The 19316-nt window shown below is 44.4% G+C and overlaps 1 protein-coding gene across 1 annotated transcript in view; it reads right to left on the bottom strand.

The window, feature by feature from the left end:
* Positions 1–19316, bottom strand: part of LOC128736298 (uncharacterized) — a 75175-nt gene that overhangs the window by 42358 nt on the left and 13501 nt on the right. The window contains exon 2 of the mRNA XM_053830774.1: positions 11567–11651. Coding sequence (XP_053686749.1) covers positions 11567–11647 — 81 coding nt within the window. The 5' untranslated portion in view covers positions 11648–11651. The remainder of the gene's footprint in view (positions 1–11566; positions 11652–19316) is intronic.

The raw sequence follows: 19316 nt of genomic DNA, 5'->3' as shown, positions 1-19316 counted from the left end.
AAATCGACCTGTACTTAAAGTTTTGCAGAAGTAAAATTTATATCATTAATGTAAGTTATTGCAAACTTAGTTTTACACTTGGTTTTGAATGCTTAACATAGCAATTGACCTTTAAATGTAATGAGCTGTTTAAAATAAATATCAACATTGAAAGGACTCAATCCCTGTGTAGTGGTTAGCATTCACGCCGAGGACTGAATATTAAAGAAAATCACATGGGTAGCGCAAATGGCGTAAAGTGAGAAAAAACAAAAAGCATAATAATAATATTATCTTGCTTAATAAATTGTATCAAATTTTTGGTTTGTGATGTTAAAAACGAATATTTTTGCCAGTGCCAAAATCGAAGTGTTTCAGAATGGAAATCTCCCTTACGCACCCAGCTCTTAACAAAATTCACTTGTCACTTGTTTACAGCGTTATGTAACAATCAAAAAACATGAGCCTCTCAATTGATCTCGAGGTACAACAGTGGTCTAACAAGCCAGACGTTGCATGTTCGAATTTTCGCTGGGAGAGGTTGTAAGAGCCGATAGGATTGTAACACTAGTCCTGCAATTGTCCTGTACTCTTGCACCTGGCTGCGAAGTCTGTCGTATAAGAACAGAAGATTAAGTTTCCAATTCGGAATGTAGCACCTAGGCTTTACTGTGCTTTGTAGCCAGCATAAAACATGATCGAAAGTGAATCTTTCCAAGTTTAAATCCAAGTGGAAAGTTGCAATGATCAGCTCAGAAGTTAAGAATCGTCCTAAAATTGCTGCATCTTTTATGAATCGAATGGTATGCGAACCATCAAAATCCGTTCTAAATTGGAAAAGCTATTAGCGTTCAAAATCTTTCATTCTTTCGTGACGTGACGTGATCCAAATTTTGGACTGAAACCCTGCGGTAAGACGTGGTTCTACGTCAAAAAATACGTTGAAAAAAAAAAGTTGAAGGTTGCACCTGAGACATTACCGCCATGTTAACGACCACACAAAGTTTTTTATATAGAAACAAATTAATTATATGAAAACAAAAAATACGACAATTTTATTCAAGAAAATAATAAATTTGTTTGTATTTCATGAAGAAAAGTATTAGTTTTCAATATTTTGTAATGAGAAAACGTTCTCTATTTAATAATTTGTTGTTTGGAATTTAGCATTTCAAATTTTTATATTGGAAATCTCATCTGTATGAAAATCTAAGTGCCTAAAAACAATTATGAAATAATAAAAGTAAGAGATTACATAAAAGATTGTACAAGTTTCTTAAACCTAATACTTCCAAACCTTCTTTGGGATAAGAATTAGATCGGAAATAAGTTTTTTTTTCAGTTGCGAAAATACACATGTGACGACATTTTACAAATTCGGTCCCTTCTTCTCAATAGCACATCGCCATCGTTGCCATAAATACATTCTATTTTCACTAGTCTTCCAATGCAATCGCAAACACGCACATACATAGATATGAACATATAAAAACATATTCAACCGAAACGCGCTTCCTCAAGACAAATATCAAATTCGGCTAGGTTTAATCGCCGTACGAAAAAAACTATCAATTTGTTGGAAAATTCTTTGAAAAAAATTCTTTGCGCAATGAATGCTTGATTTCGACGTGCCTACCTTTTTGGTTACATCCCATATTGAAACTAGTTGCTTTTGAAACTAGCAACTTTATTATACGATTATCCAAATGAGGACTGGTAGTACCTTTTTTCGAACCGTTTTCGATTTTTCCTCAAACGAGTATTTCTTGATCGCTGATCGCACGACGTCCTCACTTATACGCATTTTGAAATCTGGTCTAAAACCAAAACGAGGTGACATGTATCGTCCCACGGATATATATGTTGAAGATCAACTGCAGCCTGATAAACGTGTACGTACCGACGAACGAGAAAATCGATGACTTAAAAGAGGAGTTCTTTGATCTTCTCGAAAGGACATATGGAGAGTGGCCAGGACATGACATAGAGATAATCATCGGGGATATAAATGCGCAAATTCGATAGTCATCATGGATTTTTTTCCTGTATGGACTTATCACTGCGACAAGCATCAAATTGTGATATCGCCGTGTGTTTACTGTATAACCTGCATTGCATTTTTTTTGCTATAATCGCTATTGAATGAGCGATATGCTTATTCAATTTTATGCGTGCTTTTGTGCTTGTCAAAGCAGACTCGGTAACCTTGCCGCTACGGAGCCCCTCAATTCGGGGATACAATTGCTACAAATCCTCGATAAATTCCGGGAATTCACCTTACAGGCTCACCATTTGTTAATAGACTTCAAGGCGCCATACGATACAGTTAAACGAGTTAAGCTTGTGCCGATTGTGCTTGAGCATTGTTTTCCGACAAAACTGTTGAGGCTGATAAGTGCTACCCTTGATGGTTCAAAATCAAGCATCAGGATAGCGGGTGAGATATCGGACATGTTTGTGATATTAGATGGTTTGAAGCAAGGTAACGGGCTATCGAGGTATACTGTGCAACATTGCATTGCATTGGTGGATGCTATTCGAAGGGCATGCATGCAGAGAAGCGGCACCATCATCACAAAATCTCATATGCTCCTAGGGTTTGCGGACGACAGCGACTTGTCACAACTGATGCGATTGAGTGGACCGAGAACCGCTTCTATCCATACAAATCTTCTGGAACAGATGGAATAACGGGTGACAATTAAAATTTTGGAATTTTTTCGGGGCCCCTATACTCAACAACAAACTAGCTCAGGGAGAAATGAGAGTGTGTGTGTTTTTTGATTTGCTTATGCTTGCCAAGTTTTGCTAAAAATGGCGTCAAAACAAGAAGCATTCCGCGAGCGCGTTGTACACCTCTACAAACTTCCACAGAAATTTCGGAAAAAAGCTTACGGTACAACCTTTAAAAAGCGAATATGTTGTGGCTTCGACTGTTTACCATATCTTAAGATGCCCAACAACTATTCGCCCAACAAAAATAACTGGAGAGCCACGAATTGCAAACAGTTGATTGGTAGAATCTAGAGATGCATTCGCAAAGTTGACATGACGGCCGTACAACGCTTCTGTTTCGACGTCAAACGAAAGCTTCGCCGAACAGCCAATTACGGACCGTGTTCAAATGTACACTTTTTTTTCAACAATGGATAATGTATCTTGCATTTCGGTAAATCAGATCTTCTTCATGTACCTTTGTCTTTTTTTGACAGCTTGAGAAAAAAATTCCAAAATTTTAGTTGTCACCCGTTATACACTATTCTATCTACTGCAGAAAGGATTCAAATACTTCAAACGCATTGTGAAAAGGATATTTGTATGTAGGCATTGGCGTAGTTAGATGGGGTGCCTGGGGATCAGGCCCCCTCGAGAACCCTGCAGGCCCCCTTCACAAAAATTTTCGCCAATTGGAATTTCAAACGAGACAAAAATTCAGGACAATTCCCACTGCGTAGATGTATCTTTTTATTCACTAGGCATCGCAAACACGTAGTTGTCGTCGTCGTCAGTAGTCTAGTAGCCACCCCGGCTCATCCTGTTTCAAGCGTTCGTCCCCATTCAACGCTATCTTGAGCCACTCGTCGGTAATTCCTCAGCCGTCTCAGAAGTTGTAACTCACTTTCAACCTGGTCGAGCTATCGTGTACGTTGAGCCCTTTTATTGCTGGTACCGGTGCAGTTGTTGAAGAGTTGTTTTCGTCGCACAGTCGTACGGGGTCCTTACGACTGGTCCGGCCCACCGTAGCCTACTTCGCCAGATGACGATAGGAACCTCTTCAAAAAATGCCTGTAGCTCGTGATTCATACGTCTCCACCACTCCCCCCTTTCAGTTTGTACTCCGCCAAATATCATCCGCAGTACCTTCCGCTCGAGTTGGTAAATGGTTTGATAATGCGATAACAGACCCCATTGTGGTTCTTAGCCTCTTATCTAGCAACTCATACCCCAACCCCCACGTGGTACCAGCCGGAATACGAGCAACCTTAGCGGAGATCGGGTAACCCACCCCAGTGGAAACTAAGGTCGTATACCAACAGGGGAGGAGCCACAGTGTTGTCTCGACACTGAAAGATGGCAGCCCCATCCCGAGACTCGATAGCGTAAGCCCTAGTACGGCTACCTATCTAAACCCTAAAAAACTAACAAGAATCAAAAAATATATTCTCGGAATATTCGGCATGGACCCAGGCGACGAAATAAGGACATGGAATGGAGACTTGGTACCTGGAACTGCAGATCGCTAAACTTCGTTGGTGGCGACAGGGTGCTGCTCGATCAGCAGACCCCGAAAGTTTGTCATCGTGGCACTGCAGGAGATCTGTCGGAGAGGCGAAAAGGTGTGGAGGATACGTGGCGGCAAAGCCCAATTTTCCCAGAGCGGTGGAGCTACCAACGAGCTAGGAACGGGCTTCGTAGTGTTGGGCAAGATGCAGGATCGCGTAATGGACTGGAAAGCGATCAACGAGAGGAAGTGCGTGTTGAGGATAAAAGGCCGTTTCTTCAACTACACCATCATAAACGTGCATTGTCCACACATAGGTAGACCCGACGACGAGGAGGAAGGGTTCTATGCGCAGCTGCAGGCAACGTACGACAGCTGTCCACCAAGGGACATCAATATCGTCATCGGGGATATGAACACACAAATCGGCAGGGAAGCAATGTATAGACCGGTGATCAGACCCATAGCCTGCACACCGACACGAATGATAACGGCCAGCGATACATCAACTTTGCGGCTTACCGAGGCTTGGTGATCAAAAGCACCGTCTTTCCCCACAAAGATATCCACAAGACCACCTGGAGATCACCTGACCAACGAACCTCGAACCAAATCGACCATATTCTCATCGAGGGCCGGTTTTTCTCGAAAATCACCAACGTACGCTCCCTGCGGAGTGCGGATATTGACTCGGACCACTACTTAGTAGCAGTACATGTGCGCTCAAAACTATCGACGGTTTATACCTCGCGACAAAGTCGCCCTCCTCGGCTAAACATTCGGCAACTAGACAACCCGCGAACTGCTGAAAACTATGCGCAGGTCGACCCTCGGAAACGAATGGAATAGGATGCGCTCGGCTGTCAACGAGGCCGCAACCGCGGTGCTAGGTGTGGAAACCTCGAGTGCACGAAACGATTGGTTTGATGGGGAATGCCAAGCAGCGATAGAGAGGAAAAAAAGAGCTTGGGAAAACTGTCTGAGTATATCTACGAGAGAGAATTTGGCCAAGTTACGACGAGCGAGGAATGAGTTGACCACGATCCTGAGGAGGAAAAAGTGTCAGAAGGAGGACAGAGATCGTGAGGAGCTAGAACAACTATTCCGGGCTAATGACACCCGCAAGTTTTACGAGAAAGTGAACCAAACTCGCAAGGTCCACACACCAAAACCTGACATGTGTAAGGACGAGAGAGGGGATCTAATCACAAACGAGCGCGAGGTGGTCGACAGGTGGAAGCAGTTCTTCGATGAGCACCTCAACGGCGACATAGCAGCAGGAGACGCAATGGAAGTTAACCTCGGAGTACTTACAAACGACAACACCGTAGGGTAACCAACGTGTTTTGGACCCCTTCAGCGGCTGTACATAATTTGGACACTTCCATTTGATTTTGCTGTAAGTGTCCAAATTATATACAGCTGCTGATGGGGTCCAAAATACGTTGGTTACCCTACCAGCTCCCGATCTCGAAGAGATCCGTCAAGAAATCGATCTGCTGAAGAATAATAGAGCCGCCGGAAAGGACCGACTCCCGGCAGAACTCTACAAAAATAGCCAAGAACCGCAAGCAACGGTACTTCACTGGCTGATTTCGAGGATTTGGGAAGAAGAGAAACTACCGGAGGAGTGGATGGAAGGCGTAGGTTGTCCCATCTACAAAAAGGGCGACCGGCGAGACTGCTGTAACTACCGCGGCATTACGCTGGTCAACGCCGCCTACAAGGTGCTCTCCCAGATTTTGTTGCGTCGTCTATCCCCAATAGCAAGAGAATTCGTAGGGCAGTATCAGGCGGGCTTCATCAGAGGGTTACGGCAAGGAGATGGACTGTCCTGTATGTTATTCAATATCGCTATTGAAGGTGTGATCCGGCGAGCGGGCATCGAAACGAGAGGAACGATCTTCAGCAAGAGTAGCCAACTCCTAGCCTTTGCAGACGACCTCGATATCATTACCAGAAACCGTGCAACGGCGGAAGCAATCTACGCCAGACTAAAAACGGAGGCTAGGAGGGTGGGGTTACAAATTAATGCGTTGAAAACCAAGGCTCCCGAGAAAGTAATGTTAGCCTCCCACGGACAATGACTATTGACGGCGATAAACTGGAAGTGGTTGATGAGTTCGTATATTTGGGATCTCTAGTCACCGCTGACAATAATACGAGTAAGGAGATCCAACGACGCATTCAAGCTGGAAATCGAGCCTACTTTTCCCTCCGCAAGACGCTTCGATCCAGGAGCATACGCCGCCGCACAAAGCTGACGATGTACAAAACGCTAATAAGACCAGTAGTCCTCTACGGACTTGAGACAGTAACTTTGCTTACGGAAGTCATACGTGCACTTGCCGTCTTTGAACGAAAGGTGTTGCGAACTATTTTTGGCGGAGTATAAACGGAAGCGGAGAGTGGCGGAGGCGTATGAATCACGAGCTACAGGCGCTGCTTGGAGAGATTCCCATCGTACACCTGGCGAAAGTTGGGAGACTATGGTGGACCAGCCACGTCGCAAGGATGCCGGACGACTGTGTAGTGAAATCCGTTCTCTTCAAGAGCCCCACCGGCACCAGGAATAGAGGGGCTCAACGTGCTAGATGGCTCGACAAGGTTGAAGCCGACTTGCGTGTGTCGAGACGCGCAACGAATTGGCGACGAGTAGCCTAGGACCGAGTACAATAGAGAGGAATTCTTGATATGGCATGAGCCATCCCGGCTCTCGGCTGAATAAATCATCACCTTCCGCACAAACACGGCAAGGGTACGTATGTCCTCCGTGAGCAGTGTCACGGCTTCAATTCGATAATGAACTACTGTTCTTCGTACGGCGACGTATGCTTCTTGATAATAGCATTTTGCGACGGGCAAAGTAGGCCCGATTTCCCGCTTAAATGCGCCGTAGGGTCTCCTTACTAGTGTTATTGTCCGAGGTTACCAGCGATCCTAAATACACGAACTCATCTTCCACCTCTAGTTCATCGTCGTCAACAATTACCGCCCGCTTGGGGCACACCTTTGTATCCTTTGATCCTTTTTCTTTCATGTATTTAATCTTCGACGCATTTATATTTAGTCCAATCCTCCTTGAGTCCGCTTTCGTCGGATCACCCCCTCAAAAATGTTGAATGTTGAATAGCATGCAAGGTAAGCCGTCACCGTGTCTCAACATTCGGCATGTCTCAAAGGTACTCGAAAGGTCAATTAATACTCCCGATATTTCTGCAAGATCTGTCGGATGGTAAACATCTGGTCTGTGAAGCCCACCTGATAATTCCCTTAAGACCCTGTACTACCGGTGACAGCCGGTGTAACAGAATCGTAATGATTTTTTTTAAAAGCACCCCCTAGGCCCCCTCCAGGGAAATATCCTGGCTACGCCAATACGTGTAGGATTCTTATGCCGTACATCCCAACTCAATGGTGTAAAACCGTTAGGTTTATTCCTAAAGGTGGACGCGCGACATACGAGCAAGCAAAAATTTCGACCAATCAGTCTCATATCTTTCTTGTTTAATTCACTTGAGCGGACTGTTCACCACCACATCCGCAAAACAAGCTTAGAAGAAGTTCCTCTTCATTCACCACGACATGCTTATCAAAGTGGCAAGTCTACAACCACTTTATTACATGTTGTGGTGAAAAAAATTGAAGTTGCTTTTTCACGAAAGGAATCCTGCTTAGGAACTTTTTTGGATATTGAAGTCGCGTTTGATAACGTACCTTTCGCTTCCATTTTGAAGGCTGCTCAATCGATTGCTTTTTTCGTCGTTACGGCAAGCGAGCATGTGGACGCAAAGTGTTCGTGGATGTCCACAAGGTGGCGTTCTCCCGCCTCTTTTAAGAAATCTTGTGGTGGATAACCTATTGAGGAAACTAAATGGTCTAGGCTATCCGTCATATGGTTTTGCGTATGACTATCTCATCCTAATAGTTGGAAAGTGCATAAGCACATTATTTGACTTAATGCAGCAAGCACTACGGGTCGTTGAAACGTGGTACCGAGAAACTGAACTTTCGGTAAATCAGAGCAAAACATCTATCGTCTTATTTTCAAGACGTTGAAATATCAAATAAGCTCGCGCTTTGCGCATTTATGACTCGAATGTTGATGTTGTGGACGAAGTGAAGTACGTGGGGTTGATTCTCAACTCCAAGCTTGGCTGGTCCACAAATATTGATTTCCGAATTAAAAAAGCGTGCATGGCCTTTGGGCAATGTAGACGAGCAATTGGCAACTCTTGAGGGTTTAAACCCAAATACAAACACTGGTTGTACGCGGTTGCTGTCAGACCAATATTGGCGGTTGTCTTGTATAGTGGCAGAGGGGGGAAATTGTGACTGACCAGATAAAGCTAAACCATCTTCAAAGTATGTGTTTGATGGCAATGTCTGGCAATGGCAATGGCGCATTCACTACAACTCCTACTGCCCTAGAAGCAGAAGCTATTTGCAATGTTTAAACCTCTACACTTCCACCGGAAGCAAGAGGCACGGATATATGCTTATCGACTACACGCGAATAGCCTTTGGCAGTTTGTGAATGCTACCAGTGGTCATACTCGATTGTGGTCGCAAATTTTTGCTGGAGACAAGTTTACTCTTGCTACTAGCGATGTAACGCTCAAGCGTGCTTTTCCATATAGGACTTTATGAAGTAACTTTCCTTCTAGAGAGGAGTGGTTGTCAGGCTACATGGAAAGAAAAATTTCCGACTATGTGGTCTGTTATACCTACTGATAGATCCTTGTACGAAGGTCACGCGGGTGCTAGTGTTTACTGCCGTGAGCTGAAATTGGCCGAATTCTATTCTTTGGCTAGTTACTGCACCGTTTTTCAAGCTAAAATCTTTGCAATTATGTTCCGAGCTCAGTTTGCACTTTAGAAAGAATTGATAGGCAAGATTATTTGCTTCTGTTCTGATATCTAGGCCGCTATTAAAGCACTGTGTGCGGCCAATTCAAAATCTAAAACAGTCTAAACTTGCCACAGTCAATTAGAAAAAATGGTTTGGGTTCGTGGCCAATCTGGTATAACCGAAAATGAATGGCCTGATGAACTAGCATGATCTGGAGTAGAAAAGCCGGTTTTCGGCCCGGAACCTGCTCTACCAATTGCAGCCAATGGCAGTGTTGGATGAAACATTAGATTCGATCTTGGTTTTCATCTGAACATGAACGTTTTTGGAAAAATCTTGAAGCTTGCCGTCAAACGATATGTGCTGCTCGAGCCAAGGATGCTGTTACCTGATGTTGATATGGTAGAGACTGGTAGAGAACGTGGCAGCCTTGTGTGTGTTGGAACTGCGGTGGTGATAGATGGAGATACTTTTGAAGTGGTCGACGGATTTGTTCACCTCAGTACGTTAGTGACATGTCACATGCGACAACGGTTTTTAATCGTGAAGTAAACAGGCAGATACCGGCTGCCAAGAGAGCCCTCTGCGGATTAGGTAGCCAGCTGAGGTCCCGTAGTCTGCAACTCCTTACTAAAATCGCGCTCCAAGAGACGGTAATGGTACTCTACGGCCACGAAGCCTGGACGTTGAAAGATAGTGACCGACGGGCTCTTGGTGTTTTTCAGCGTTACATCCTGCGATCGATTCTTCGCGGCATATTAGATGAAGTAGTGTGGCGTAGGCACATGAATCATGAAATATACCAAGTATACAAAGATTGTAGATATTGTGAAGTGACTAAAACATGGCAGGCTACAATAGCCACGTAGAAAGAATGCCGGATGAGAGACTAGTGAAAAGAATATTTAGCAGCAAACCCGACAGAGGCCGACGACTTCGAGGTAGACCCCGTACACGTTGGATGTTGACGTGGATGCTAAAGCAGAGGGAATTAGGGGGCGACTGGAAAGCGGCAGTCTAAGGCCGAGAAATGTGGATGCGTCTCCTGAATTTGGCATGGCTTGGGGGGTTTGTCGCTGAAAAAGTAAAAGTAAAGTAAGCAATTCGACACATTGTAAAAAAAATGGAATAATGGATAATAATGGAAAAAATCTTTTCAAAATTCAATGACACCAAAATTCTAAGGCTATAGTTTGAAGAAGAACATTTATTAAAGATACCCCTTATCATTATGATAAATGAACCATTACGCCTACGAAACCAAAACACAAACTCAAAATTCACTCAGCAGCATATATTATCCATTACAGAGCTCATACACTGGTTAGTGTGAAATATTGCAAATTTTCGAACCATAAATCAGCCATGAAAAGTCCCGATCTTCGATAACAGATTATAAAGGTTCGCACCACGCGATGATACAAAGCAAGCAACCATCCATTATCACCCAAGGCGACAGAAACGGTGAAATGCTCGGTTTGAATGAGTAATGTTCGGTGCCGATGCTGGTGCGATAAAGCATGGCAGTCGAGTACTGCAATATGGCAGAGGGGATGGTCATAGGGCAGAGGACCTCACTCTCTCTGTTTTAGATTGGCCAATTAGAAACGTATCCTGTCGACTGTTTGCTGAAGCTGTTGGTCGATTAATTTGAAAATTATCTAAAATTAATCTATGCTCAACCTATCCTTATTTTAACTTATTATTTTGTTTTACTTTCCATCTGAATTTTATCTGTATGTTTGTGAGTTTAATAATAGGATGGCCAAATACTGATTCGCTAAAGTTCTAGGTACTCAACTTAATTTAAATCATGTGTATAAAAATGTTTCCGTCCAGCACTGAATGGATAGAGTTATATTTTCATGTAAATTTTCTTATTTATTTGCCACCGATATTGTAACATATTTTAACTACGATTTTCTAGAGTACATCTACATGGGAAATTTTTTCTGCTTCTGAAAATCGTATGGAGTTCGCTGCATTTCAGTATCAAAGAAAAATTCAATTTTCCCCCGAAGCAGCACACAAAAGTTACGATTGATGTAGAAAAAAATGACTGTGTGAGGAAAAGTGCAGTGCACCGGTAAGTTATGGCTCAATATGGATTATTGGATATTTACAGAAGAATCACGGAGAAGGAATTTTGGGTATGGCTTCTGCTATTCTCGATTTCAGTCGGTCGTAGCCACTCACAAAGCTTACCGTAGTGAAATTCAATGGTCTTCGTTCGGTATGGTTGAGCAAACAGTAACCGACGATGGCTGATATATGGTGTTATAAATTTTGTTATAGGGTATTTCGACACTTAATTTTATTGAGGTTTTGGGAGATTAGGTAGACCGGTAAAATTATTAAGGGTAGGGAATGTTCTACCGACAAGCGGCAAGATGTGCTATCGTTTTGGTTAGCGTTAATTTTGAAAACTTTGAATTTTCGGCACTAAACAATGATTGATAAATTGAAAAGGGTACATTAAATATTAAAACATCCGGCTATCGGATCGGTGTTACCTGATTATCTGTGTTGATGGAGAAGGCGGTCACATCCAGTATTTTGCTGAACGCAAGGCTGAAGAAGGTGTACAACCACATGGTGCTGAAAGTGGATATGAAATATAACAAAATTAGATTATCATGAGAAAAGTTATTTATATATAGGAGAGGTAAAACAGCTTTGTTTTAGAGTTCCAGTATGTGGATTTATGAAAAATAAATATAATCAAAATTTCAATTCACAAATTTTTACGCAATTCGTTCATAGCTTTTCGCAGCTTTTGTTTAAACCTATTTAGTTCTTTCAACTGTTCAAAAATTAACACTAGAATTATTGCGTTCTCTCCCTATTAAAAGTCAGAAAAATAGTATTCAGTGAGCAATAAAAAACAGCAAGCTGACAGAGTAAATCCAACCCATCAGATTTGTATTCGCATGGATGCTCATTGGTCTGAAAACAAAACTTTACGCGCTTCCTCTCTGCCGCTTTTGTTGGCTCTTCTAGTCGGAACTTTTGCAATGAAAAATTCTGTCACATACCTGTCCCGCCAAAGTTTGCTGAGTGTAACAAGGTATGTTTGAAAGTATGTCAACCATTACTAAGCACCGTAATAATAACAGCCGACGGACGAGTGATCTACACGGTCGCTGGATCCTTACGTAGGATCAAAACAAACTTTTTCTTCTACAACAAGATACCTATTTTGAATGAGTTTTCCAAAGTTTTCGCTTACCCGTCAACCGAACGGAGATAACCGGGGGAGCAAAGTTTTCACATTATTATGTGAGAAGTGAGTTAACATTTTTCGGTCATTTGAAATAAATAAAGAAAACGGTCCGAAAAAAAGCATGGAAATTTCGCAATCTCCTCGGTACTCAAGATGCAAACAAATTTATTATTGTTGCATCTTAAGCTCGCCTACGACGAAAGGGTGTACACTAGAGAGGCAAACTAAAATGAGATTTTTCTTTTGTTCGACCGGTTTGCTTACGAAATTTTCACAATCAAGCACCGACGTGGAAGCTTTCCTTGAGCCCCCGCCGCATGAAGTATCACACAAGAAACCTCAAGCAGAGCAAAACGCAAATTTTGTTGTTTGTTTGAAAGATTTTCCCGTATTCCCATCGGGGGGTGCCAGAGCAATCGTGTAGTTCGCCTTTTTCACCGACTGGCAACGTAGAAATGTGACCGCAAACTTTCAGAGAAATAAAAAAGTATATAAACGAAGGTTGCTGACATCTGCCGGAACAATGAATCTATTTTGAGTTACAATTCTCCGCGAATGTTAGGGGAGAAAATAGATTTCCCTCAATCGGGTAAGACGTAAAAGTTTTACGCCCGCTGGGAGTACTCGTCAGGAATGGCGTGCGCAAATATTGACATAAGTGACGAACCTTATACTTTGCTAACTTCCAGCTTGGCCATTCTGCCCGACTGAATATGTTGGGTCCAAAGCATCAGCAAACATGCACCTAATTTATATCCCATTGTCCACATAATAAGACATTATCTTCGGTTAACATTGATGGACACGCCATTAATTTGGTGAAACTTTTCGAATGTTATACGGTAAGTTTAGTTGAGTTTTATGGCGTTGTATTCCAAACGCTTTAACCTGGCTATTTTTACCACAGTAAACACACGAAGGAAATTCGTAACGTAAAACTTAAGCAACAATTTTCGATTAACGTGATGAAATATGGTACATAACGATCGCCCAGTTACTGAGCCCATTGACAGCACGGCGATATACAACGAATGTGTTGAATTATTTATTTTACGCGTCTCCTATATGTATGAGAGTAGGTACGCATATCTGTATTAATGATTTCTCCGCACTCTTCCTGTTGCAGGCACAAAAATGATGTGATGGCACACAAATTGCCGCCTTGGTGTCATAAATATTCAACAAGACTTTGGCGGTTCGTTGCTTTTATGTTTCAGTTTAGCTCCGGCAAGTTTGCCTTCACAAGATGCTTTGAGAACGCTTTCCGTACGGCTTGTTTTTAACTTTTCTGTCGTCATACTGATTTTCAATGCCTTACTGCCTTTCAGATGGAAACCATTAAATTACATTGAAGGTTGACTTTTAAATTTAGATTTAGAGGATTAATAGTAATGAAGATAGGTGAAGATAGGTCAGTTTATGCAGAAGTTTGAATTTATTCTTATAACTAATTGAGTGTCCGATCTTACATGGGGCCTTTTTTCTCTCGTCTCCTATGCACTAGTACATCTGCGTATCTGTTTTCCTTCCACAAATTTCCATAATACAATCCAAACCCTTATCCGCTGGTAGGTTTTCCCGCCCTCTTTGTTGGCTCACCCCATTTTGTAACCAGCCACTCGTACATCTGTTTTCTTCAGCTAACTGGCACCTTTATCTCATTTGCTTTTGCGTTGACGAGAGCCACTGACAGCTGAAGAGCTAAAATGCGTGAAGAGTGGCGAATATATGATTTCTCGTTTACGCTAACGCTAACATGTTGGCATCGAAAACATGGCTGCCTGCCAGCTACTTGGTTTTCTTTACTGAAACCCCTATAATGAAAGAAAACAAAACCTTATTTCCTTATTTGGACCTCCCCTTGGTAAACTCCCCCAAGATGACAGGTCTCTTCGCAAAATGTTGTGTAGCCGTCACCATAGTGCTGCTTGAAGCAGTTTTCTCCATTCAACTCGGTCTTGGGATATCCGACAAGCTTCCGCTCGAACATGTGAAGGCCGCACATATTTTCCGTAAGCAGCATTAAAGTTATCTAAAGAATTCCATGAATACCAGCCCCGCAAGAACTATATTGAACAGCATGCAGGATAAGCTGTAACACTGTCTCAACCCTCGCCGTGTCTCGAATGGACTCGAGCGTGTCCCCGAGATGGGCACGAAACACATCACTCGATCCATTGTAGCTCTGATCAGTTGCGTTAGTTTATCTGGAAACTCGTGCTCGCACATTATCTGCCGTAGCTGGTCTCGATCGACTGTATCGTATGCTACCTTGAAATCAATAAAGATGTAATGCGTGGGCACTTCCAGCATTTCTACAAGACCTGTCGGATGGTAAAAATCTGGTCCGTAATAGCGTGAGCCATGAAGCCCACCAGGGAAGTCCTTGCGGAACCTTGTGCTATCGGTGACATCTGGTGTAACAGGATCCGGGTAAGTACCTTGTGGCTGGTAAACGGCTGGGTAATGCGTACCATCGGTGCATTGCGCATGGGGCATAAAATAGACCCCACAGTAATCCATAGCCTTTTACCCAGCAACTCCCACCCTTACCTCCTCGTGGTACCAGCCGGGATACACACAACCTCGGTGGAGATCGGGTAACCAACCCCGGGGGAAACCATGGTCGTATGCTAACAGGTAAGGAGGGATCCTTCGAGTTACGTTGGCCTTCCGGCAATACTGTTGGGTTGGCTGCGGGCTTTGCAAGGCTGAACCACTAAAAAACCAAAGCAATGAACTCCGTAAGTAATAATAACTCTAATCGGAACAATCGACAAAGACCCAGGCGACGAAACGGACGATTGGAAATTAGGAACATAGAACTGTCGGTCTCTAAATTTCCTCGGAAGTACTCACATGCTTTCTAAAGAAGTAAAGAGCCGCAAGTTCGACATCATAGCGCTGCGAGAGGTATGCTGGAAAGGAACGATGGTACGTAAGTACCATCTCACCTCAGCTATCACCTCCGAAGTACCGTTGATGACAAAAATGAATTTAACGCGCAGTTGGAGCGTGAATACGACGCCAAAACATGATGTCAAAATCATCATCGGGGACTGTAATGCTCAGGTTGGTCAGGAGAAGGAATTTAAACCGGTGATTGAACGGTTCAGTGCACACCCGAAAACGAACGAAAACGGCCTAAGACTTGTCGACTTTGCCGCATCCATGAACGTGGCTATACGTAGTACCTTCTTCCAACATAACCTCTACCATCGGTACACCTGGAGATCACTCAACCAGACAAAATCACAAATCGACCACGTTCTGATAGATGGTCGCCACTTTTCAGACATTATCGACGTCAGAACCTATCCGGGCGCTAACATTGTTTCGGATCACTACCTAGTGATGGTAAGGATACGTCAAAAACTATCTGTTGTGAACAACATACGATACCGGCGCCTGCCAAGGTATAATCTAGCGCGACTGAGGCAACCGGATGTCGCCGAAAGCTACGCGTTATCTCTCGAAACCGCGCTGCCGAAAAATGGTGAGCTGGATGAAGCCCATCTTGAGGTCTGTTGGAATACCGTGAAAACAACCATTAACAGCGTAGCGGAGAACGTCCTAGGCCATTTGGCACCGAATCAACGCAACGAATGGTTTGACGAGGAGTGTCAGCAGATATTGGCTGAGAAGAACACAGCGCGGGTACAAATGCTGCGTAGAGCCACCCTTCAGAATGCGGAGCGATACAAACAGTAGCGGAGACAGCAAACCCGACGCTTCCAGGAGAAGAAGCGCCACCAGGAGGAGAAGGAGTGCGGAGAACTCGAGCAGCTGTACCGCTTTCACGACACACGGAAGTTCTATCAGAGATTCAACGAATCTCGCAAAGGCTTCGTGCCGCGGGCCGAAATGTGCATTGATAAAGATGAAGGTATCTTGACTGACCTGAATGGCGTGCAGGCGAAAAACCATGATAGCGAAGGAAGTCACCACATTGGTGTAGCAAGCAACGGAGATGTGCTACCCCCATCAACAAGGGAAATTAAAGAAGCCATCCAGCGCCTGAAGAACAACAATGTAGCGGGAAAGGATAGTATTGGAGCGAAACTTATTAAAATGGGCCCGGACAAGTTGGCCGGCGATCTGCAACAACTGATTATCAAGATTTGGGATCCGGAACGACTACCGGAGGAGTGGAAAGACGAGTTTATCTGCCCGATCTACAAGAAAGGCGATAAACTGGATTGTGAGAACTACCGAGCGATCACTATCCTGAATGCCGCCTACAAAGTGCTGTCCAAAGCCATCTTTCATCGACTATCGCCAATAGCCAATAGATTTGTGGGAAATTACCAAGCCGGCTTCATGGATGGTCGGTCTACAACGGACCAAATCTTCACCCTGTGGCAGATCCTCCAGAAGTGCCGCGAATCCCGAGTCCCACGCATCAGTTATTGATCGATTTCAAAGCCGCAAATGATAGCGAAAACCGATAAGAGATATGGAAAATTTGGGATGGAAACGGCTTTCCGGGTAAGCTTACTAGATTTATCATGGCTACGATGGATGTGGATGGATGATGGAGTGTTGTGTGAGAATCTCGGGTGGACTGTCGGCCCATTTGAGTCTCACTAAGGACTTCGACAAATCTTTCCTGCCTGCGATTCAACATTGCGCTTGAAGGTGTTATAACACGAACGACGATCGAAATGTTGAGGTGGTGGAAGATCAGTACACCAAACTAAAACGCGAAGTAGAGAAGATTGTGTTGAAGATAAATAAGTCTAAAACGAAGTATATGCAGACGGGTGGGACCCGCTTGGGCAGTATCATGGTAATCGATGGAGATGAGTTTGAGGTAGTCGACGAGTTCGTATACCTTGGCTCACTGGCAACAGAGGACAACAATACCAGCCGTGAGATTAAAAGGCGTATTAGCAGCGGAATTCGGGCCTACTACGACGAACTCCACAAACACTTGCGGTCGAACAATCTGAGCCCCCGTACAAAGTGCACACTGTACAAAACGCTAATTAGACCGGTTGTCCTCTACGGGCATGAAACGTGAACAATGCAAGAAGAAGACCTACGAGCACTCGGAGTTTTTGAACGGCGGGTGCTAAGAACCATCTTTGGCAGATTGCAAGAGAACGGTGTATGGAGACGAAGAATGAACCACGAGATCACGCGTCTCTACGGCGAACCAACTATTCAGAAAGTGGTTTAAACTGGACGGATACATTGGGCAGGCCATGTTACTAGTATGTCGGACAACTATCCTGCAAAAATGGTTTTCGCACCGAATCGGGTTGGAACAAGACGAAGAGGGGCACAGCAAGCGAAGTGGTAAGACCAGGTGGAGCGAGATCTGGCGAGCACTGGGTGCCCGCGAAACTGAAGACCAGCTGCCATGGACCGAAATAGACGGAGAAATGATACCACGCAGGCCTTGTCAAAACACGTTAGGCCAATTAGCAAGTAAGTAAGTGAGTAGCTTGTAAGCGGAGTTTAATCTTGGAAAGAATCCAATGTAAAGCCGCGACCACCGTTTTTCTGCTCTGCTGGTATATGTCTCTTACCGGTGGCTTTACTGGTCATCAGCAACTCCATGTCCCGTTTAATCGCTTCGAGAACAGATGCTGGTACATTACTATCCCCTCCACCTTTTTCTGTAACTTCACCATTGAGGTGTTTATCGAAAAACTGCTTCCACCTGTCGACAACTTCGCTCTCGTTAAGGATACGATTCCCTTCCTCGACACTGCATATTTCAGGTTTCGATATGTAGTCCTTACGAAATTAGTTGACATTCTCGTACAATTTGCACGCTCAATATCTCGAATAGTAGTGCTGTATCTACCCAATGTTATCGTCCTCCCGGTGCTTTTTATTACTCAGGATTGTCTGTCAATCAACTGGTTCTTTGCTCGTCACTTTAGGCTAAGTTATCCGTAGTAGCTCAGATAACGTTTCCAAGCTGTTTTTTCCTCTGTCATTTGTTGGCACTCCCCATTTTAATGGGAATTTTGTACTAGCCATTTTGTATACTCCGTGGCTCTTCGTCTCTCTGATAGCCGAGGGTGTTCTGGATGGATGGCACCTAACTCCTCGGATGAAAACAGTTGCTTGTGCATTGATCGCGCGTAGCTACCGGCAGATTACGGGTTACCGTGAAGGATGGCTTCGACGTGTCTGGTCACAGTTGACAATTTTGAGCGCAGGCTGCTACCCAACTAGCATTTTTATATGTATAAAAAAGTTAAAAATCAGCATTACGTACATATATACATGGTAATAAATCGTATTTGTTGCGGCAAAACTGGCATATTCGTACTATTTTGGAGGCGATATACGTGATGAGGAATAAATATAGGCGTTTCAGCTATATAAGTAATTATATACGATAATATCCGATTAAGCCCGGCTCGCTCCGTGCTGCTCGTATGTGTGTCAGTTACTGTCATTATATATGACAGAAAATCAACTTGGGCGCACTTTATTAAGGGCTAGGGCTAGGGCTAGGGCTAGGGCTAGGGCTAGGGCTAGGGCTAGGGCTAGGGCTAGGGCTAGGGCTAGGGCTAGGGCTAGGGCTAGGGCTAGGGCTAGGGCTAGGGCTAGGGCTAGGGCTAGGGCTAGGGCTAGGGCTAGGGCTAGGGCTAGGGCTAGGGCTAGGGCTAGGGCTAGGGCTAGGGCTAGGGCTAGGGCTAGGGCTAGGGCTAGGGCTAGGGCTAGGGCTAGGGCTAGGGCTAGGGCTAGGGCTAGGGCTAGGGCTAGGGCTAGGGCTAGGGCTAGGGCTAGGGCTAGGGCTAGGGCTAGGGCTAGGGCTAGGGCTAGGGCTAGGGCTAGGGCTAGGGCTAGGGCTAGGGCTAGGGCTAGGGCTAGGGCTAGGGCTAGGGCTAGGGCTAGGGCTAGGGCTAGGGCTAGGGCTAGGGCTAGGGCTAGGGCTAGGGCTAGGGCTAGGGCTAGGGCTAGGGCTAGGGCTAGGGCTAGGGCTAGGGCTAGGGCTAGGGCTAGGGCTAGGGCTAGGGCTAGGGCTAGGGCTAGGGCTAGGGCTAGGGCTAGGGCTAGGGCTAGGGCTAGGGCTA

This window comes from Sabethes cyaneus, chromosome 2, assembly GCF_943734655.1.
Source record: "Sabethes cyaneus chromosome 2, idSabCyanKW18_F2, whole genome shotgun sequence".
NCBI lineage: Eukaryota > Metazoa > Arthropoda > Insecta > Diptera > Culicidae > Sabethes > Sabethes cyaneus.
The sequence above is the reverse complement of the archived record's forward strand: the minus strand, read 5'-3'. Positions and strand labels throughout refer to the sequence as shown.